Here is a 21,678-nt window from a genome sequence, read left to right as displayed (position 1 = left end):
CGGCTCCCCCAGCCAATAAAGCGAGATGAGCACCGCAACCCCAGAGTCATCCACGAATGGACCTAATGGTCAGGGATACCTTTATCTTTACCTTTCAAAAACCATCCAGGAAATAGTCCTGAGAATACAGAACTTGGCTGCTCCTGTTCTGGAGATCCACAGATCCCCTAATCTGTCTTGCTCTTCTGTTTTGCGGAATAGATAAACTGCAATGGCTTCACTCTGAGTGATCAACGGGGACTGCAGGCAGTTGGTGTGGGTATCTTCCCAAACCTTTGCCTGGTGAACCATGACTGTTGGCCCAACTGCACGGTCATCTTTAACAATGGCAAGTAAGTCATCTCCTTCTGTGCATCGATATGAGAAACTAAGGGGTTAAGATCACGTTTTCCAGAAAATTAATCTACTCTGAGCTGAGAGGTTGCCTGGCTCTGTGGATTCGTGTTTTGGAGCTGCATGAAAATACATTCTTGTGAGCCTTTCTGTTGGCTTCTAACATTTCATTGGGACCTAGTCACTGATAAAGATCCTATCAGTTCTTGGGGCGGTGGGGAGAAAACGCATTGGAAAATGGCAAATTTCCACAGCCCGTTGGAAGGTTCTCCTCTGCAAGTCCCACTAAAATGATTGGGAGCTGTATGTGAGCATTAGTATATCGGTGGGGTTTGCGCCGAGAAAATTGCTAAGGGCTGTGCTCAGAATGTGTGATTTTGACAACCCTGCAGAACAGTCTTGGGTCTTGAAGATAAGTTAGGGGAAATGGATAACGTGTGAAGTTTAAGCGAACACCAGAATGAAGCTGCCAAATGTTGGTCTTCAACACATCGGCATATTTCCCCATCCAAATCCTTTTCGGTTCTTTTCTAACACGATTAAGCAACTTTGTGCATGCATTTGTGGTTCTGCAGGCTTGTTGTCATGCAAACTGCATAGCTTTGCAAGATGGAAGCTCCTCTTCACCCCCCCCCCCGCCCTAAAAGCAGACAGGTGGCACCAGCCTGGATTTTAAAGAATCTGCAGCTGTAGTTAAAGGCATAGCTGAAATATCTTTCCTCCAAAACCAAAAGCTTGTAACAGAAACTATGCATTTATCTGCCTGGTGGATAAGCGGTGCCATAAGGAAGGAGATGGTTTATACCAACAGTCTGATCTACAACAACTTCTTTTTTTACATTTTATCCTATTAGAGAAGTTTCAAAACAGTCAGACTAAAATATTGCAACAAAAGCCTATCACAGTTTGAACAGAACAGAAACAGGAAAATGTAAGTCACAGGACAGATCTGATACCAACTAGTGCATGGGAAGTTGCTGGGCTAGGGAATTCATCTCATCTTTGCCATCACAGTATTGTTGGTTCTTCCCAAACAGCAAATTTATTTTAAAAAAAACCTTCCCCCAAAGTAAGAGAGATCATCCACCAAGTAGCATCAAGGCACAGATCCTATGCTGAGCTTTCGAAGACCTAAGTAAACACTCAAATAGTTGTTATGAAACAATCCATTAGCAGCCTGTTCAGTTTTTTAAAGAGAAAGAAAAACTGTGGACTTGGCTATACAGCTTGCAAATAAATGTTTAAAGTGTGTTGCAAAGTGCATTATAAAAATGTGACACTAGATGGCGATGGCGAGCTATGACAAAGTCAATATATTTTTTGGAAACCGTTATTTTAAAAAGCAATGTTTTAAATAAGTGTCTAGATTCCCCCTGTGTTGAGCAGGGGCAATTGGGAGTGAAGAAGTGTGTAATCGTTCCTCTGTCTGTAGTTTCTCCAGTCCCAATGGCTCCCTCGCGGCTGCTCCCCCCCATGAGATTTCAAATGGTTCTTTGTCGATTGAGAGGAAGGAAGCTTCCAAATGGGTCTTGAGAGCTCTCAGTCAGGCAGTTTAACGGCACAAATATGAAAAGCACATTCAATTGTACAAAACATATAGGGAGGGCCACTGATAAAATCCATTAAGAGCCTGACGGAATGAAAAGTCTTTAGAGCCCATTTGCATAGCTGTCAACCGTCCCTTATTTGGTGGGAAACTCCCTTATCCCAGCGCCGTGTCCTGCTGCTGTCCCTTATTGATGATGTCCCTTAAATTTCAAAGGAAGCAGCTCCTCTCCTTCCCTCCCTGCAAGTCAGGGAGGAGGGAGGCTCCAACTGTGTTGCTTGGCTGCCCGGCCTGCCCCCCTCCAGCCTCCTCTCACCAGCCTCAGCCCCTGGGAGCCCCTCCCCGCTGGGACTGGCGGGAGCCTCGGGCCCTTCTGCCGCCATCCTCCTCGCGGCCGCCGAACTGAGCGTCTCTGCCTGGGGCCTCCCCTCTGCCCACCGCCACTGCCACTGCCGCTGCTAGGCCGTACTGCAGCTGCGCCGCCGAAGAACCCGGATGAGATGGGCAGCCTATGAATTGCTGAGGAGCCTTGAGAGAAGAGCGGGGGCAACTATAGAGAAAGCAGTTCAGAGAGAGGAGGAGGCGGCAGGTGTTCCAAGGGCTAACCATAGAGGGGGAAAGCGGAGGAAGGACCGCAAGCGCTTCTCCCATAGATTTGTAGTGGTAGACTAGCATAGATCTGCGGGTTTACTTTGGGCGCTATTTCCCCCCTCCTCCCACCCCGCCTGATGGAACTGAGAGCTGCAGATGGAGCACGAGAGAAAAGATACAGAACTGCAGCAGCATCTTCGTAGCTTAGACTTCGTTGTGCGTGAAAAGTGGTTGCTGCTTGTAGTTATTTAATTGCAGTGTTTCCTCGGCTGGTGTCTTGAGCAGCAACCTCTGGAAACGAAGGGCTAAAAACCGGCGCTGCTCTCCAAAATTACCTGGTCCCTTTTAACTTCGTACTTCAGCTGGTTGACTAAAATCCCTTATTTTGGCTGCTGATCCCTTATTTTCGAGGCTGCTGGTCCCTTATTTTCCAATCTGTAAGTCGACAGCTATGCCCATTTGAAGGCTGCAGGAAAGGGGTGGCAATTCCGTCTCCTGCTGATAGCTTTGTAAAGTCATGGAGGAGAGTGTTGTGGCTTAGGACTCCAACTTGCAATTTAATATGCTACCTTCACTGCTGCCTCTGATCTCCACATTGGCCCTCAAAAGCTGTAAGCTAGCATTTAATGTACTAAATGTATGGATTCCATTTGCTTTTCTTTCTTTCTTTTTTTAGCGTGTTTACCTCTGTCAAACTGCAGGTGTCTGTTTTTTTCTTTCAGTCATCAGGCTGTAAGATCAATGTTCCACACCCAGATGAGGTGGGTTGACCTTGATACCATAATATTCCCCCTTTCACTGCTATCCCGCTCGAACACTCCCCCGTACCGACCCCAAAGTCCCACAGGCAGTAATAACCAAGTTACAAAGATGACTTTGTTTTTACTCTCTCTACCACCTCTATGCAAAGTCCCACTAAACCCAACCCTTCATTTTGTAATCCCTGCATTTGTAGAGTCTTTCTTTAAAAAAGTAGTCATTATGACAATAATTCCCTCTCTCCTCTGACAAACTTCCCCCATACCTCTTAATGCCTGCTCCAATTTATTTTTCTCTCCAATTCTTTCATTGGCAATGATAGCATGAGAATTTCTAACGATGGTAACCGTAGTAGATCCAGTAGATCTTTTATTACAAGAGCAAATAACGTGGCATTGTCTGATACTCTGATTTTGGCTGCATTGACAAACACTTTCAGGCCCCTGTTTAGAATTACAAAACCTTAAAAGCGATTAAAATGGCAAAAGCCGCAGGTGTTTATCAGTTTAGCTAGTTCTAGCCCGCAAGGCGACACCTGTTTCGGCTGAGGTCTTCCAAGCAAAGATCAGCCCTCTTGGTGGATCCTCTTTCTTCATGTGGGAATGAGTAGATGTAGATCCCATGGGGACAATCCAGCCAAAGTTAAGTACTTAAAAAAAATATGTCTAATTTTACGTATTAACTTAATAACACAATAAATGCTAAATTTCATTCATTTCAATGGGAGAGAGTTGAGCACATGGTGTCTTGGACCGGCTAGATGCAGAGGAACGGTGGAAGGAACCAGCTGGGGAAAGCTCAGAGACGGGGGATTGGTGGTGGGACAGGGATGAATGATCAGAGGGAGCAGATTGGGAGGAGGAGATGTCGGAAGATGAAGAGGCAACAGGGCTTAGTGAACAGGAAGAGGCTGTGGCAGAGCGCAGTTCAGACTCCGAGGCAGAAGCAGAGGCTGGGGAGGAAGAGGGCAGGGTGCTGAAGAAGTGAGGGTGTCTCCTCCTGCTACATTGTCCAGCTCCTCTCCACCTTGTCTCCCAGAACATAGAGAGGGATGGAGAGGAAGAGTGAAGAGAGAGAAGGCAAAGGAGCCTCAGGGTGCTTGGGAAAGGAGGAGATTTGGGGTGCTGTAGAAAGGAGAAGATCTACAGTCCTTGCAGCTTCTTCACTGGGGCAAAAGCTACAGGCTGTGCTCACGAGCCTTGAGCTGTTTTGTTTCTTTGAATAAAGATTTAACTTCATTGACACCTTGGGGGCTATTGCTGACCTGTCCCTGACTCCTTCCTTGACACCTGGTGAACTCTCCCTATTGAAATCAATGTGTGATCTTCTTCTTTTAATCCTTTGCCATTCATTTCATATTACAATTTTCTGGTGTGCTCACCCTTGCCACTGGCTCCCTTTGTAATGATAACAAAAATTAATAAACCTAAGTACCTCAGTGAAGAAGGGCTTGCCAATCAGAAGGTCGGCGGTTCGAATCCCCACAACGGGGTGAGCTCCCATCTCCTGCCAACCTAGCAGTTCGAAAGCACCTCAAAGTACAAGTAGATAAATAGGTACCGCTCTGGCGGGAAGGTAAATGGCGTTTCCGTGCGCTGCTCTGGTTCGCCAGAAGCAGTTTAGTCATGCTGGACACATGACCCGGAAGCTGTCTATGGACAAACGCCGACTCCCTCGGCCTGTAAAGCAAGATGAGCGCCGCAACCCCAGAGTCGTTTGCGACTGGACTTAACAGTCAGGGGTCCCTTTACCTTTACCTTGGTGAAGAGGGAGGGAATGACTGGCAAGAGATCGTGTGCTCAATCAATTACAAGGAACTTAAAAATACATGCTTAGAAGGGCGAAGTCCTCTGGGCAGGCTGGTCCACGTGCTTTGGAGTGTGGAAGCAAGCACATCAACCTCCTGCTACCGGTTACCTCCTCCCTTTGCAATGAGGCAGTGGCGTAGCGTGGGGGGTGCAGGGGGGGCCGGCCACACCGGGCGCAACATCTGGGGGTTAGGGTTAGGGGGCACAAATCCACGGGTTAGGGGGCGCAAATCCATGGGTTAGGGGGCACAAATTACTTGCCTTGCCCCGGGTGCTGACAACCCACGCTACGCCACTGCAATGAGGGGAGAGATTTGGGGGCTGCGAAAACTGTAAGGGTTATTCCAAGCATTTCTGGTGGTCAGGGCCGGTCCAAGACATTTCGGAACCACAAAATGGAACCCCCACCAGGGAAGAAGGGATGGGTGAAGTTCTGCACTGGGGACAAGCAGGGGAATCAAATCAATCTTACCAGATGGTTGAAGTGGGAATCCAAGGCTGTTGGTGGTGGGCGGTGGGGAGGATCCTGCTCTCAGTTATGCCTAAGGATGGGAGGAGACCAGAAGTGCCTCTTATTTGCCCGTGGGGGGCGCTACCAAGGAGGTGGCAGGTCATGAGTCCAAGGAGTGCCCCACAGCTGCCCGAGTTGATTGGCTCACCTTGGGTCATGGGTGTCAAAACTCCAGTGGTTTACAAGGGAAACGGTTGCTTGCATGTCTCTAGATAGAATAGCTGATTGTAAAAATTTTTAAAAGGCCTTTGTTGGGCGATGTTGCATGCTTGAAACTTAAGACTCCACAACTAACACATTGTTGTCTTTTTAAACCTGTGTGTCTCTAATTATGAACATGGTTAATGTGGCATGTAAAGGAACATCCTTTTTTAAAAAGAGAGTGGTGCTTTCAGTTGAAAAGTTGTGATTGAATTTGAGTGCACTGTGGCAGATGTTTGCTATTGGTCCCTGTAAATCAGTGTTGCGGAATGCCATCATCCTTGACCATTAGCTAGGCTGTCTAAGACTGATGGGAGTTGGCATTCAACATCTGGAAGTCTACCAGTTCCTTGGCCCTGCAGCCAATGAGCAAGCACTCGTAGATATGTATTCTTCATTTCCCCGAACAAATCTAGGGTCCTAATGAACTGTTATGGGGTAGCACTGTTGAAATAAACAGCTATGGACCTGGTCAGGGAACTTTGTGCAGGCCTTCCTGAGCTATATGCCTAAAATAAATGACTTTTTAAAAAATTAAACAACACTTGTGGTTGAAAGTCTAGCACATTTACCACGGCATAAGCTTTTGTGGTCTCTATCCCACATTAATAAAATTGCCAGAATAAATGTGTCGGTCTTTAACTTGCCAAAGACTCTTTATTTGTGGCAACAGACTAACACGGCTACCCCTCTGGAAATTAAGGGGAATGGTGGGGAAAACTGAAAGATCTTTACATGCAACATGCTTAGAAGAATTGCGGCTGAAAAAAATTGACACAATTCTGCAATCTGGGGAGTCCCAAAGCCTATTTAAGCAGACCTATTGAAATGACGCGGGTGGAGCTGTGGGTTAAACCACAGAGCCTAGGACTTGTCGATCAACAGGGTGGCGGTTCGAATCCCCACGACGGGGTGAGCTCCTGTTGCTCGGTCCCTGCTCCTGCCCACCTAGCAGTTCAAAAGCACGTCAAGTGCAAGTAGATAAATAGGTACCACTCCGGCGGGAAGGTAAACTGTGTTTCCATGCGCTGCTCTGGTTCGCCGAAGTGGCTTAGTCCTGCTGGCCATGACCCGGAAGCTGTTTGTGGACAAACACCGGCTCCCTCGGCCTATAGAGCGAGATGAGCGCCACAGCCCCAGAGTCGTCTATGACTGTACCTAACGGTCAGGGGTACCTTTACCTTTTATGCAGGTAGCCAAATACAGCCTTCCTTCATGCAGTATTTGTGTTACCTTGGTACAGGGTTTTGGTTGTGTGGAAGGGATGCACAGCTCTGGGAAGTAATCCTTTCGTCCTAGGCATCGTGGGTGGTGGTGGGTCACTCCTGATATCTTTATTACTGGAAAGCTATACAGACAAATCCCTGGTGTTTATTTGGCGCTGTCTCTTTGCTTGTTGACACCAGGATCGAGCTGCGTGCTCTGGGTAAGATCTCCGTCGGGGAAGAGCTGACTGTTTCCTATGTAGATTTCCTCAATGTTAGTGAAGACAGAAAGCAGCAGCTGAAGAAGCAGTATTATTTTGACTGCACCTGTGAGCATTGCCAAAAAGGAATCAAAGACGACCTGATGGCGGCTGTGAAAGAGGGGAATGAAAAGGTATGTGACTGAACTTGAACTAGTTCCTTCTACAGTGGTACCTCAGGTAACATACGCTTCAGGTTACAGGCTCCGCTAACCCAGAAATAGTACCTCGGGTTAAGAACTTTGCTTCAGGATGAGAACAGAAATCGTGCTCCGGTGGTGTGGCGACAGCAGGGGCCCCATTAGCTAAAGTGGTGCTTCAGTTTAAGCACAAAATAAGTACTTAACCTGAGGTACCCTGTACTTGGACTACCGCAATGCGCTCTACGTGGGGCTACCTTTGAAGGTGACCCGGAAACTACAACTAATCCAGAATGCGGTAGCTAGACTGGTGACTGGGGGTGGCTGCCAAGACCACATAACACCGGTCTTGAAAGACCTACATTGGCTCCAAGTACATTTCTGAGTACAATTCAAAGTGTTGGTGCTGACCTTTAAAGCCCTAAACGGCCTCGGTCCAGTATATCTGAAGGAGCATCTCCACCCCCATCTTTCTACCAGGACACTGAGGCAGTGGCGTAGCGTGGGTTGTCAGCACCCGGGGCAAGGCAAGTAATTTGCACCCCCTAACCCATGGATTTGCGCCCCCTAACCCGTGGATTTGCGCCCCCTTACCCGTGGATTTACGCCCACTAACCCTAACCCCCAGATGTTGCGCCCGGTGCGGCCGGCCCCCCCTGCACCCCCCACGCTACGCCACTGCACTGAGGTCCAGCACCGAGGGCCTTCTGGCGGTTCCCTCACTGCGAGAAGTGAGGTTAGAGGGAACCAGGCAGAGGGCCTTTTCGGTAGTGGCGCCCTCCCAGTGGAACACCCTCCCACCAGATGTCAAAGAGAACAACAACCACCAGACATTTAGAAGACATCTGAAGGCAGCCCCGTTTAGGGAAGCTTTTAACGTTCGATTTATTACTGTATTTTAATATTTTGTTGGAAGCCGCCCAGGGTGGCTGGGGAAGCCCGGCCAGATGGGCGGGGTATAAATAATAAATTATTATCATATTAGTATAAAATGAATTTCTGAGCTCTGGCTGGTGTACACAATCAGGAATGTAATTGATCCTGGAGTTTTGCTAATGAAAGGATAATTGGGTTGCCAGCTGGGCACTTTTGGAATAGTCTGACAGGAAGACCTAAGACACACATTTGAATCGTTTTCCCTTGCCTCTTGCAGCCATCCAAGGAACTGGTGAAGGACGTCATCCAGTTCTCCAAGGAAACCCTGGACAAGATTGACGAGGCTCGCACAGAAGGGATATACCACCAAGTGAGTCGCAGAAGGCTGGTCCTCTGCTTATTAATGCGTTGAGGAAACCCAGACAATTACATCTCACATCTACATTATTTGATAGCTAGGGACATGGTGGGAGAATATTATTTTCATGATCTCCATTTGCCTGCCCAAAAGAAGGCTCTGAGTGATTGGGAAGAACAATGATAGAACACATGAAAATAGCTCCTTCCCTTAACAGAAATATTTAGCTGCCAGGCAAAGTTTAAGGTTTTACCATTTGTGTATAAAGCCCTAAACAGCCCAGGTCCTTTCTTACCTGAAAGGATGCATCCCCCTAGGAACCTTGTACCTATGGGACCGCCTCTCCTGGTATGCCCTGCGGAGGACCTTAAGGTCCATAAATAGCAACACTCTAGAGGTCCCGGGCCCTAAGGAAGTCAGAATAGCCTCAACCAGAGCCAGGGCCTTTTCAACACTGGCCCCGGCCTGGTGGAACGCTCTGTCTCATGAGACCAGGGCCCTGCGGGATCTGATTTCATTCCGCAGGGCCTGTAAGACAGAGTTGTTCTGCTTGGCCTTTGGCTTGGAATCAGCCTGATCCCCTTTCCTTTTCTTTCTGTGATGGAACTCCTATTTGGGGACTTCCCTGGCTTTTTATCTGGCCCACATAGGACCAGTCTGGATAGTTGGCCTTGGTGAAGATTTGACGTATTCTCCGCCCAAACAGTTTTTGATCTGGGCTTCCACTGAAATGAGGCTGCATTTTAAGTTGTATTTTAATCCTGTTTTTAAGTTGTATTTTAATTAATGGTTTTTATACCTGATGTTAGCCGCCCTGAGCCTGGTCTTGATGATGATGATGATTATCATCCAACTCAGGTGGTTAAGTGGTGTCCTCTTCTGGGTACCACATACTCCAGGAATTTGTTTAATGAGTACCTCGGACTTTTAGTGTGAGGGTTGAGTGCTACCCCAGAAGGAGCATGGTGTGTCCCCCACCAGTGGTACTACCCTTCCCCCAAAACACCAAACATCCCATTCCCCAAACATGATAGTGTGCTAGTTGACAATGACAACTGTACAGGAAAGGAATAGCTATCTTCTTGGGAAACAAAATACCATTTTGGATATGTGTGTTAAGCGGTTACCGAAACCGGTCGTATATGTCCCAACTCCCTTGTAAAACATCATGTCTTCAGAACTATGCACTGCAGAGGCAGATTTGTTCTGCCACAAGTGTACCTCTTTTACGATGTTCCTTTCTCTGTGTGGTTTGTCCTAGGTTGTAAAGCTGTGTCGAGAATGTCTGGACAGGCAGGACCCAGTGCTGGGAGACACAAACCTTTACCTACTCCGGATTCTCAGCATCATGTCAGAAGTTCTCTCTTACCTCCAGCTCTTCGACGAGGCAGCTGGTTATTCAAAACGAATGGTGGATGGTTACATGTATGTATATCCATTTTATTCATTTCTTTGGAATATCTCTAGGCTGCTAAAAGCTACCGAATATTGTAGCAGAGTACAGCCGCAATAAAAATCCAACAAATAAAAATGATTTTGAAACAGTTTTCCAAAATGAAACATGATGCTGACTGCAAGCCAACTCACCTTTCTGTAACAATGTTGTTGTTTAGTCGTGTCCGACTCTTCGTGACCCCATGGACCAGAGCACGCCAGGCACTCCTGTCTTCCACTGCCTCCTGCAGTTTGGTCAAACTCATGTTGGTAGCTTCGAGAACACTGTCCCACCATCTTGTCCTCTGTCATCCCCTTCTCCTTGTGCCCTCCATCTTTCCCAACATCAGGGTCTTTTCTAGAGAGTCTTCTCTTCTCATGAGGTGGCCAAAGTCTTGGAGCCTCAGCTTCACGATCTGTCCTTCCAGTGAGCACTCAGGGCTGATTTCCTTCAGAATGGAGAGGTTGGATCTTCTTGCAGTCCATGGGACTCTCAAGAGTCTCCTCCAGCACCATAATTCAAAAGCATCAATTCTTCGGCGATCAGCCTTCTTTATGGTCCAGCTCTCACTTCCATACATCACTACTGGGAAAACGATAGCTTTTACTATATGGACCTTGGTCGGCAAGGTGATGTCTCTGCTTGTCTAACTGCTTGTCCTGTCCTGTACATTTCCGAGCACAATTCAAAGTGTTGGTGCTGACCTTTAAAGCCCTAAATGGCCTGAAAGAGCGTCTCCACCCCCATCATTCTGCCTGGACACTGAGGTCCAGCGCCGAGGGCCTTCTGGCGATTCCGTCACTGCGAGAAGCCAAGTTACAGGGAACCAGGCAGAGGGCCTTCTCGGTAGTGGCACCCACCCTGTGGAACGCCCTCCCACCAGAGCTCAAAGAGAAAAATAACTACCAAGGTTTTAGAAGACATCTGAAGCTAGCCCTGTTTAGGGAAGCTTTTAATGTTTAATAGGTTATTGTATTTTTGTGTTTTGTTGGAAGGTGCCCGGGGAAACCCAGCCAGATGGGTGGGGTATAAATAATAAATTATTTTTATGCATTCCAAAGATCTGTGAAATTATATTGGCAGGATCCCAAGGGGCTCCAGGCTTTCACCCTCCCATAACTGTTTACCCCACCTTAAGTTTGTATGTTCACTTCCATCCATTCAGCTTGCGCCTCCAACCATTCAACATCACAGCTTCCAAGACATGGCCCAAAGGCACAGCAGCAATGGTTGTGTAGTCCCAGAGACCTAGCATAACTTTCCATCCATTATGGAGGCTGTAGTCATTGGTGGAAGGAAGAATGGAGTCAAACCTCCTTCTTTGGACTGAGCCCTCCCATGAAGCAAATCACCACATCTCCAACAAGCTGGAAACCCAGGCAAGAAGCAACATATATGCCCCAACACTGACTTGCAAATGTCAAGTGGCTTCCTCTTGTATTTCCCCTAGGAAACTCTACCACCCAAACAACGCACAGCTGGGGATGGCCCTCATGAGAGCTGGAGTGACTCAGTGGCATGCTGGCCTCATTGAAGCGGGCCATGGGATGATTTGCAAAGCCTACGCTATTCTTCTGGTGACCCATGGCTCCACCCACCCAATTACCAAAGATTTGGAGGTAAGTAACTCGTGGTATTGTGAGGCTCCAGGCAGGTTTGCTTGAACGTACAGTGGTACCTCTAGTTACAAACTTGATTCGTTCCGGAGGTCCTTTCTTAACCTGAAACTGTGGGAAGTTTAAGCCCTGCCCACTCACGGATTCTGCCAGTGAATGAGTCAACCTTGGGAGAGTGGCGCTCCGGACAGATAAAGTTTATTTTTGCAGCAAAAGCAAGGCTTCACACCCCGAGCAGGCAGGTATTTGCCTGTTTGCTCTTGAGCAACCCCTTGGAAACCTAACAGGTCTTGACTGTTTTAACACACTGGCAACACCTCCTGTAGAATTATATCCTCTATATTTTACCTGCACAGCCAGAATGAATTGCAGGAACCAAAAAACTCATACTGAAAAATACGACTTTTGAGTCGTCTGGCCCCCCAAAATGGCAACTAGGCATTCCATTATGGCAACTGCAACCCTGATTTAAGCAGCCATTTGGCACCTAGCTTGCATATCTGAGTTTCTAACACTGCCCACTAAATGCTCTGTCTGTAGCCTGAGCAGTGGGATCTCAACTTGAATAGAAGAGCATGTTTCTAGGTGTCAAGACAATGACACTTGTAATGGTTATAGGGGTTGCTTGTGCATAAGTTGCTGCCACTCCTGGCTAGGTTGCCTGGTTAAACCTTTTCTGTCTGGACAGCCCTTCACTTCGTGGCTGTTTCAGTCGCTGGCAGAATCCGTCTGTGGGCGTTTCTTGAACCTCTTCCAGCAAAGAAGTTCTTTGACGCCAAGTCTCCTCCTTCTCTCCCTGCGCGGAAGTCTTCTGCGCAGGGAGGGTGTGGGCAGTGGAGGACCCGTGCTCTCCCCACTGGTCTCCGGCGAGGAGTCCAGGAGCCCCCTCGCCGATTCCCCCATCTGCCCCCCTTTATCCCTGGTGTTACGCTGATTTCCTTCCCCAGCCGATGAGCTCCCTCTCTCCCTGCTGGGCCCTTCTCCGGCATCGCTTTGGAGCCTTGCCTCGGCCTCTAGCTCCGATGGCAGTTCCCTGACAACACTTAAAAATGTGTGGACTTTATGAAACATCAGAAGCCACAGAGTAGGGGCTAAATGAGAGTTACATTGGCCTTTGTTAGTTCACATAACCCCTAAGAGCAACTGCTTGCTGTATGACTAGGAGAAGCAACGTAAATTATGGAAGATTATCATAATGAAATGCAGACGGCAGATTTTTAAAAAACTTGTTTTTGCACAGAGGATGCGCAATGTGTAGTATGACAAGGCAAAAGGTTAGCAGTTTGCGATGGAAACTGGGTTTCAGGGATGAGGGCTTCCTCACACATTGGAAGCAGACTCTCAAGAAATTAGCTGTGTATCGCTTTGTCTCCATCCTTTCAGGCCATGCGCGTTCAGTCGGAGATGGAGCTGCGCATGTTCCAAGAGAATGAGTTTATGTACTACAAGATGCGAGAGGCAGCTCTACAGAACCAAACAATCCAGGTCATGCCTGAGCCCGCCGCCAATGAGATTTCGCCTGGCATCTTCCAGAAGAAATAAGAATGGGATTGTCGGCCGGCCTGGAGGTGTCTTGCTGAATCCCGACAGCTGGTGCAAAATCAGCCATTTTGGTTCTGAACAGGAAGAGAGTGCCAAGGAAAGTGGGGGGTCTGGTTCTGAATGTCCGGCTCTCCTGAGGACAGCACCAGAGAGACATGCTTTTTCTACATGCCCAGCATGTTGAGTTAGAAACATTTCACAGGAGGAGTCAAAGCCTACATTCACTCATTTCAATGATCAATAAAGTTATTATGACACATGTGGCTTCAACACTTGTTTCATTCACTTGTGTTTGGCTTACTTATGGAAGAACATCACTTTGCCACAGTTTGTACATCCTTCTCAGATGGAGGTTACATTTATATTATTCCTTAAAAAGCATTTGAGTGCTAAGATGTTGCCTTAAGTGTGTCCCAAGTAAGGTAAAGGGACCCCTGACCATTAGGTCCAGTCGTGGCCGACTCTGGGGTTGCGGCACTCATCTCGCTTTATTGGCCGAGGGAGCTGGCGTACAGCCTCTGGGTCACGTGGGCAGCATGACTAAGCCGCTTCTGGCGAACCAGAGCAGCGCACGGAAACGCCATATACCTTCCCGCCGGAGTGGTACCTATTTATCTACTTGCACTTTGACGTGCTTTCGAACTGCTAGGTTGGCAGGAGCAGGGACTGAGCAACAGGAGCTCACCCCATTGTGGGGATTCGAACCACTGACCTTCTGATAGGCAAGCCCTAGGCTCTGTGGTTTAACCCACAGCGCCACCCGCATCCCATTGTGTCCCAAGCACCACCCTACATTTGCACTAGGGCTAATGGCACCCGGCATACCAATTTAGCTTAGGTCAGGGGTTGACAAGGTTTACCTTGCCTGGGCCAGATCACTCGGGTGGAGATCCTCCATGGGCGCCGGAAATCACTTCTGCACATGCCCAGACGCCGAAAATTGTGCCAGCACAGAAGCGATTTTCGGTTTCGGTGCATGCGGAAAAGTGATTTCCGGAGCCACGGAAAAGAGTCCCCACACAGTTTAATGCAGGTTTAACGCAGCACTCTGGGACTCGCTGAATTGGCGGCTCGGTTCTGGGGCGGCTTGTGGGCCGGTTAAACGGCCTCCGCGAGCTGCTTCCGGCCCATGGGCCTCATGTCGCTGACCCCTGACTTAGCTTTTCAGAAGATAACAAATCTGAGGATTCTTAGTTAAAGCAGCATTTATTTCCACTTAGCGCCTTCCTTTTTCTGACTGAATGTCTGTCCTAGCAAAGCTTTCCAGCTTTTCCCATGACCTTATGGGTGTTTGAAGGCCTTATGGGCAGTGGCGTAGCATGGGGGGTGCAGTGGGGGCCAGCCGCACCGGGCGCAACATCTGGGGGGCGCACTCGCACTCGCAGCTCTCTGCCCCTACCGGGTTAGGGGGCGCAAATTACTTGCCTTGACCCGGGTGCTGACAACCCACGCTATGCCACTGCTTATGGGTGAAACCCAAAGGTCTCTACTGATCCCTTCCACTCACAAAGCAGCAAGCATGAATCATAAAATATTAGGAGATTAGGGTTGCCATATTACAAAATGCGAAAAATCCAGACAGAAAGGTTGGCAAGCTTTGTTTTTTGTTTTTTAAGCTTTGACCGAAGAAATTGGGCGTTTTTGAGCTACTTCTGAGGGAAATAGGCAAAAACGACACTGCTGCCATGGACTGCCATATGTCTGGAGTTTTTCAGACGTTAGCCGATTTCCGAGCGGATGCTGTTTGCGGCTGCAGTATTCCTATATGTCCAGAAAATTCCAGACATATGGCAACCGTATAATAAATCCTGTTAAGTTGGGAGAGAGACACAACCTGGCCCTAACTGCTGCTCTGGGCGCTCTTGTCTTTGATAGCTGTCTTCCGTAGACCAATAATGACAGCGACGAAGAGGCGTTTGCATACATTTCACTTTATTGTTCTACTTTTACACAGTAAAAGTATAGAAATGCCTGAGTTATCTAGATTCTTTTGCTGATCCTCTTGTATTGAATGTCACCCATGCTCAGTGTCTAGACAGGAAAGGAAAAAAAAACAAGAGTTATAATCATCAACATTTTATACTTAATTTCTTTTTTTTTTTAAAAAAATGTTTTCATTGATACCCTGCCCTTTCTCCCAAAAGAGATCAGGGCAGCATATCCATGTTTGTACTTATTAAGGTAAAGGTACCCCTGCCCGTACGGGCCAGTCGTGTCCGACTCTAGGGTTGTGCGCCCATCTCACTTAAGAGGCCGGGGGCCAGCGCTGTCCGGAGACACTTCCGGGTCACGTGGCCAGCGTGACGAAGCTGCTCCGGCGAACCGGCACCAGCGCAGCACACGGAAACGTCGTTTACCTTCCCGCTATAAAGCGGTACCTATTTATCTACTTGCACTTAGGGGTGCTTTCGAACTACTAGGTGGGCAGGAGCTGGGACCGAACAACGGGAGCTCACCCCGCCGCGGGGATTCGAACCACCGACCATGCGATTGGCAAGCCCTAGGCGCTGAGGTTTTACCCACAGCGCCACCCGCGTCCTGTTTGTACTTATTACCTGGCTGCAAATCTGCATTGCTAAATTCAGAGGAGCGTGAATTTCACAGAATGACCGTGTTCCGGTTCATGGATTGCTTACGGAAAGGCTTGAATTAGGTCGGTTTGCCTAGACATGCAAACTGAATTGAATTTCCCTGCACCCTTGTTCCCCAATAGCTACTGATACATGATGCAAGCAAACCTTGAACCCAGAGTCTTGAGCCTACTGCACATTTGGTATATATGGGTCCCCCAAAATATTACTCCCATTTCTAATCGGTAGCACCAATTATAATAAGGTAACAATCACTGATATATTGTCTGCAACCAATGCCTGACACCCTGTTATCTGACCCAGATTTTGTAAACCAGTCTAGAATCATTGCTTTTTTGAAAACCCCTAGCAAATAAAAATGTAATCAATATAGGCATAAAAAACCAGTAAGGGGATTTTGCCTCCTACTCAAATAATGTACATTAATACCATGAGAAATCTTTTTCAGGATGACCTCAAACTTCAAGTTAGCCTTCCCAAAAATGACTAATACTTGATTTGTTCATGGGATGGGATGCTGTTCTCTTAAACACCTGCACCAGGAGTGTAAAACAGGATGACCTTTAAAGTCCTAAACGATCTCGGTCCAGTCTAACTGAAGGAGTGTCTTAACCCCCATCATTCTGCCCAGACACTGAGGTCCAGCGCTGAGGGCCTTCTGGCGGTTCCCTCACTGGGAGAAGCCAAGTTACAGGGAACCAGGCAGAGGGCCTTCTTGGTAGTGGCACCTGCCCTGTGGAACGCCCTCCCACCAGATGTCAAAGAGAAAAACAACTACCAGACTTTTAGAAGACACCTGAAGGCAGCCCTGTTTAGGGAAGCTTTTCATGTTTAATAGACTATTGCATTTTAATAATCTGTTGGAAGCAGCCCAGAGTGGCTGGGGAAACCCAGCCAGATGGGCGGGGTATAAATAATAAATTATTATTATAATTCTCCACTTAGCAGATGACCCAAAGGCTGTGGCCCCCTGCCATACATTAAAATATTTACATTCTACCTGAATTTGAAACCAAACCACCCAATGCATTGAAACTGAAAAAAGTATGGATATGAGGAACATGCTAAATCCTTTGATACTCTGGTGCAGGGTAGCCTATGTGGTGGACCCCAGATATTGTGGAACTACAACTCCCATCAATAGCTATGTTGGCTGGTGTCAAAGAGCAAGCCGTCAGTAAATCACAACAGAGTTGGGAGTTATTAGCAAAAACACAATCTCTGCACTGCAAACTTGGCTGACTTGGCCCAGCTGGTGCTTGTTGCAGGGGGACCTGTGCAGACTGGGGCTCTTCAGAATCAGGCCCAAAGAACACAGTAAATCTTCTCTGGCAGGTCTTGCCCGCATGAAGCAGTTGAAGACTGAAAGTCCCCATTTTCCCACAGCTGTCTTAAGTCCCCTCCTCTCCAGGGTTTTCCCCAAGCTATCAGAGACTGCATCTGCGTTCAGCCAACCACTTCTCCGCCCTTTTCATGCCTCTTCTGGTTCTGGGAGAGAAGAGGGAGGGGAGCTTGTCACAGCAGGAGGGGGAGACATCCATGACTCTTCACTCTCCTAACTCAACTCTGCATCTTGGCCTCCTTCCTCTCTCTTTGCCTTCTTCAGTTTCTGCTTCTGGTTCTGGACTTATCTGTGCCACTGTGATGGCCTGGGACTCGGGCTCGGACTTGGAGCCAGAGAAGTCTCAGTCCGCACCGGATCCTTTGCCTCAGGCGGCATCGGAACCAAGTCTGGGGCCTGATTCTGAAGAGCCCCAGTCTGCACAGATCTCCCTGCAACAAGCACCAGCTGGGCCAAGTCAGGGGCCTGAGCCTGCCCTGGCTCCAGATGTGGGGATGACCTCATTGCCTTCAGCTGGGCCATCACTTACAGCTGCTCCACTACCAGTTGGGTCAGGAGAGGCTGAGGCAGCCTCTGGGTCTAGTAACCCACCAATGTCTCCCGAGCTGCAGAGACTAAGGTCTGAGAGAAGGAGAGACCTGAGTACTCGCAGAAGGAGTGCTCATCTTTGGGCAAGACAGGGAGGTGAGTCACTGGGGGATCAGGACCGGCCGTTACCCCGACAAAGAGAAAAGTCTGTTGGACCCCGCCCCAGGTTGCGGGAGCAACTTTGCTGTTTGCTAGAACCTGCCTGAGACCCTGCGCCCGACCTTGCCTGGTTTCCTGCCTTGCCCCTGTCGGACTGACTCCTCGTGGAACCCTTGGATTTGGGACCGGACCTGGACCGTATTGCTTGGGTTAACCCCTGGGCCCAGCACAGCCACTGACTCTCCCACCTCTCTAAGCGCTGTAACCTTTTCAGCTTCTGCCACCTCCTCTTCTCCCTCTGACTACTCATTGTTGTCCCACCACCACTCACTGGGCTCTGAGTCTTCTTCTCTTGGTCGTTCTCCAGCTGGTTCCTCTCCCAGTCCATGACAGCTGGGACTGATGGGAGTTGTTCAACAACATTTGGAGGACACTAAATTGTCTCCTCCTGTACTAGAGGCCTTAACTTCCAAGGCCCTCTGAAAATGGAGCAGTTAGGGTAAAATATTGTAGTGGTGGTCTGTAATGGAGGCCTCAAGTTTGACATCCCCATTCTAGGTGGACTTACATTAGTGATGGTGTCCCCGTTTATTTCAGTGACAGACTTGATGCCCTTCAGATTCACAACCATCTTGTTGTCTCCTTCCATTTGAACAACGGCCTGTGGGAGAAGAAAAGCAGATGAGACTGGGTTCCAGTTCAAGCACTGACATTTTCATGTACCTTGTCAACATGTTCATAAGCCCAAGTTTTCCTTCACACATTTAAGAGGTGCCCAGTAAGCTTGCCTTTTTATTATGATCTATGGCAGTTTGCCCCAAACTTGGTCTCCAGCTGTTTTTGGATTACGATTCCCATTATCCCTGACCAGCCAGGGATGATGGGAATTGCAGCCCAAAAACAGCTGGAAATATAAATAATTAGAAGTCACTTGAAAGTACCAAATAGGCCTCGGATTAAATTAGGATTTAATTAAATAAATGGGATTTAGAACAGTAAGAAAAGTGAATAAGATGGAAATATTTTTTGTTTAAGAATGATATTGGAAAGCTGTTACATGCAGATGCAAGGAAATTCAGAAGGGAGGGATTTGAGGAAGTCAATTAACAATGTAAACAAAATTGGGTTTTCAAGGGATATGGGATTAAGATTACTTTTTTATTCCTGTGGTTTTGGTTCTGTTTTTTTTTAGTATTGTATTGTTTTCTCTTTGGTATTTTTTCTGTTTCTGTTTTTCTATTTTGTTATCTTGTATTTGTTATAATTGTGAAAAATTTAATAAATTGTTTTGGAGGGGGAGGAAAACCAGCTGGAGACCCAAGTTTGGGAAACACTGATCTATGGCAATGTGTCAGTATGGCTGTGTGAAATCTGTTACACCTCTCTGTTTTTATTAAGTGAGAAATATGCGTGTATATGATCAAAGAATGTGGTCTTCCCACATACATTCCCTGGAGAAAAAAAAATGCTTTTGCCTGCTTCATAATATTTCTTTTGAGGCTGCTGTATATTGATAGGGTTACCAGACGTCGCCGGTTCCTGGGGACTGTCCCTGGATTTGCAAATCTGTCCCCGGACAAATTCCATCCCTGGAATGTCCCCAGATTTGCAAATCTGTCCCTGGGAAACATGGCAGTGGCAGCCCCAGCAGCCCAGAGCCAGCCTGGTAGCACAGTTGGCTCTGGCTGGCTTCAGGAGCTGCTCAATGCCCTGGCGCCCGCCATTTTTCCTCACCAGAAGTCCCCATATGATGTGTCTTGTGTGTATATTATGTGTCTAGTGCGATCTCCTGCCCCCTTCCCCCTTTGTTTTGACTGATTGGGGGAGTCTCGGGAGTTGCGGGCGGCCGGCCATTGCCCAGTTTTTTAAAAACTCTGCACATTTATGTTTCACAGGGTGTGAAAGAAGGGCTTTGCACCTTTATAGAAGATGCATGTGTGCTTGGGCCCAGGGTCTTTTGCCTCACCATCACCACTACAGTGGTACCTCGGGTTACATACGCTTCAGGTTACAGACGCTTCAGATTACAGACTCCTCTAACCCAGAAATAGTACCTCGAGTTAAGAACTTTGCTTCAGGATGAGAACAGAAATTGTGCTCCGGCAGCAGCAGGAGGCCCCATTAGTTAAAGTGGTGCTTCAGGTTAAGAACAGTTTCAGGTTAAGAACAGACCTCCAGAACGAATTAAGTACTTAACCCAAGGTACTACTGTACTGACTCCCTGTTGCTACTCAGCTTCAAAAAAAAAGTGTCCCCGGAGTCATTGAAAAAAATCTGGTAGCCATAGGATATGGGGAAGATAGAGTTTGCGTACGGTTGTAGGTGGGATCTGATTGTTCTCATTGGAAACTAGCTTCCTGTTCAAAGATGGCAGCCCTGTATCAGGTGTGGGGAAACTTTGATTCCCCCAGACATTGATGAACTACAACTCCCATCAGCCACAGCAAGCCTGGCCAATGGGAACTGTCATTCAGAAAGATCTGGAGGGCTGTGAGTTCCCCATTCCTGCCATAGGTAAATGGAAGAGACTCTACCTTGACCCTCTCTCCTGTTGGCGTCTGCAGCTCAGCCTCCTCTCCGATGGTAAACTCGTTAGTCAACACCTTGCTTCCGGTTGTCACGGTGACCTTGAACTTCTTGCCATTCTGAACAATTTCAGAGATGCTTTTGAGGTCCTTGCCCTTTTCAATCAGCTCATCGGAAAGGCCTGGGCAGAAGGAAATCAACAGTCATATCAAATGACGTAATACAGTGGTACCTCAGGTTACATACGCTTCAGGTTACAGACTCTGCTAACCCAGAGATAGTGCTTCAGGTTAAGAACTTTGCTTCAGGATGAGAACAGAAATCGTGCGGCGGCAGCAGTGGGAGGCCCCATTAGCTAAAGTGGTGCTTCAGGTTAAGAACAGTTTCAGGTTAAGAACGGACCTCCAGGACAAATTAAGTACTTAACCCGAGATCATTAAATAACCCTATGGCCCCGAGATCTTTTGATAAAGGACAGTATATAAACTGAAAATAAAATAATAATAATAATAATAATAATAATAATAATAATAATAATAATAATAATAGAAATGGGGTGGGGACTTCACAGCTCTCAAACTCTCAGAACATTTCCACATGAAGGTTGCAATCCTATGCCCACTTAGGTATTTTGGATCACAATACCAATCACTTCTAAGTCACACAGATAGGATTGCATTGTTTGAGTCTTTCAGGTGGTTGTTCAAATGTAAGAAAAAGCTATGGAGATACATTTTTGTAATGCAAAGTGAGCACTCTGGGAGAATGTAGATTTTATATTCACATTAGAAATCTGACTGAGGTGAGACGTGCTACAACCCTCCTTTTTGAAAATACGCTTAGCTACTACACTATCATACACAACCTCTTCAAGGCTTAGAATTGGATAGTACATCAGGTTAATTCTGCTTTTGTGGCATGCAGATTGCCACAAATTTTAAGGCAGGTTATTGCCACTATGCTCTGCATGAGACCGAAAGACATGTGCGTTCATTTTAATACCAGCAGGAAAGTAAGGTATATAAAAAGGACAACACGTGATCATAAAAATCCAATTACATTTGAGACAAAAGCACCATAACATTTTTTTTTTCATTCTTTACTGCTTACTGTTGGATTTCAAATCCCTTTTTAAAAGACAAAAATGAAGACAAGGGCGAGGCAGGGAGCACAAGCAAGTTAACCATCTCATTTGACCAGCTTACCAATGGCTTTCATGAAGGGCTCAAAATTCTCATGAGTTTGGAGTTCAAACTTTCCGTTGAAGCTCATAATGGCGATGCGTTCTTTGGAGAGAAGAGAAGAGAAGGCAGCTCCTTCGGAAACCGGCTCTTCCTTTTATAACCCGCCC

At 47.4% G+C, this 21,678-nt stretch overlaps 2 protein-coding genes and 1 long non-coding RNA gene across 4 annotated transcripts in view; 2 read left to right on the top strand and 1 right to left on the bottom strand.

Moving 5' to 3' along the window:
• The window catches only part of SMYD1 (SET and MYND domain containing 1), a 45,852-nt gene extending 32,413 nt beyond the window's left edge, over positions 1–13,439 (top strand). The window contains exons 4-10 of one of the 2 annotated variants that reach the window (XM_081884182.1): positions 202–332; positions 3,193–3,231; positions 7,156–7,348; positions 8,508–8,600; positions 9,850–10,013; positions 11,474–11,642; positions 13,023–13,439. In XM_081884182.1, coding sequence (XP_081740308.1) covers positions 202–332; positions 3,193–3,231; positions 7,156–7,348; positions 8,508–8,600; positions 9,850–10,013; positions 11,474–11,642; positions 13,023–13,181 — 948 coding nt within the window. In that variant the 3' untranslated portion in view covers positions 13,182–13,439. The remainder of the gene's footprint in view (positions 1–201; positions 333–3,192; positions 3,232–7,155; positions 7,349–8,507; positions 8,601–9,849; positions 10,014–11,473; positions 11,643–13,022) is intronic. The other variant, XM_081884183.1, reaches the window with a different exon arrangement.
• Positions 3,241–5,918, top strand: LOC309354401. The gene is made up of 2 exons (XR_014162261.1): positions 3,241–5,165; positions 5,343–5,918. It is a non-coding gene; the product is annotated as an uncharacterized lncRNA (long non-coding RNA).
• Positions 13,440–15,096: 1,657 nt separating the features above from the next.
• FABP1 (fatty acid binding protein 1) lies at positions 15,097–21,678 on the bottom strand. Its single transcript, XM_081884515.1, has 4 exons — positions 21,533–21,678; positions 20,336–20,508; positions 18,370–18,462; positions 15,097–15,212 (listed from the first exon to the last, which is right to left on the bottom strand). The coding sequence occupies exons 1-4, from the start codon at positions 21,597–21,599 to the stop codon at positions 15,162–15,164; spliced, it is 384 nt and encodes a 127-aa protein (XP_081740641.1). The 5' UTR covers positions 21,600–21,678; the 3' UTR covers positions 15,097–15,161.

The sequence above is a fragment of the Podarcis melisellensis genome (assembly GCF_964234715.1).
Source record: "Podarcis melisellensis genome assembly, chromosome: 13".
NCBI classification, from domain to species: Eukaryota; Metazoa; Chordata; class Lepidosauria; order Squamata; family Lacertidae; genus Podarcis; species Podarcis melisellensis.
This window is presented reverse-complemented; position numbering and strand designations above follow the sequence as displayed.

What these genes read in the sequence shown, in the direction of transcription:
- FABP1 (XM_081884515.1), bottom strand. Translation starts at nt 21,599, where the DNA reads ATGAGCTTCAACGGAAAGTTTGAACTCCAAACTCATGAGAATTTTGAG. An exon ending in GCCCTTCATGAAAGCCATTG is followed by an intron (nt 20,509 to 21,532) that starts GTAAGCTGGTCA and finishes CCTTCTGCCCAG; the next exon opens with GCCTTTCCGATGAGCTGATT. An exon ending in CAACAGGAGAGAGGGTCAAG is followed by an intron (nt 18,463 to 20,335) that starts GTAGAGTCTCTT and finishes CTTCTCCCACAG; the next exon opens with GCCGTTGTTCAAATGGAAGG.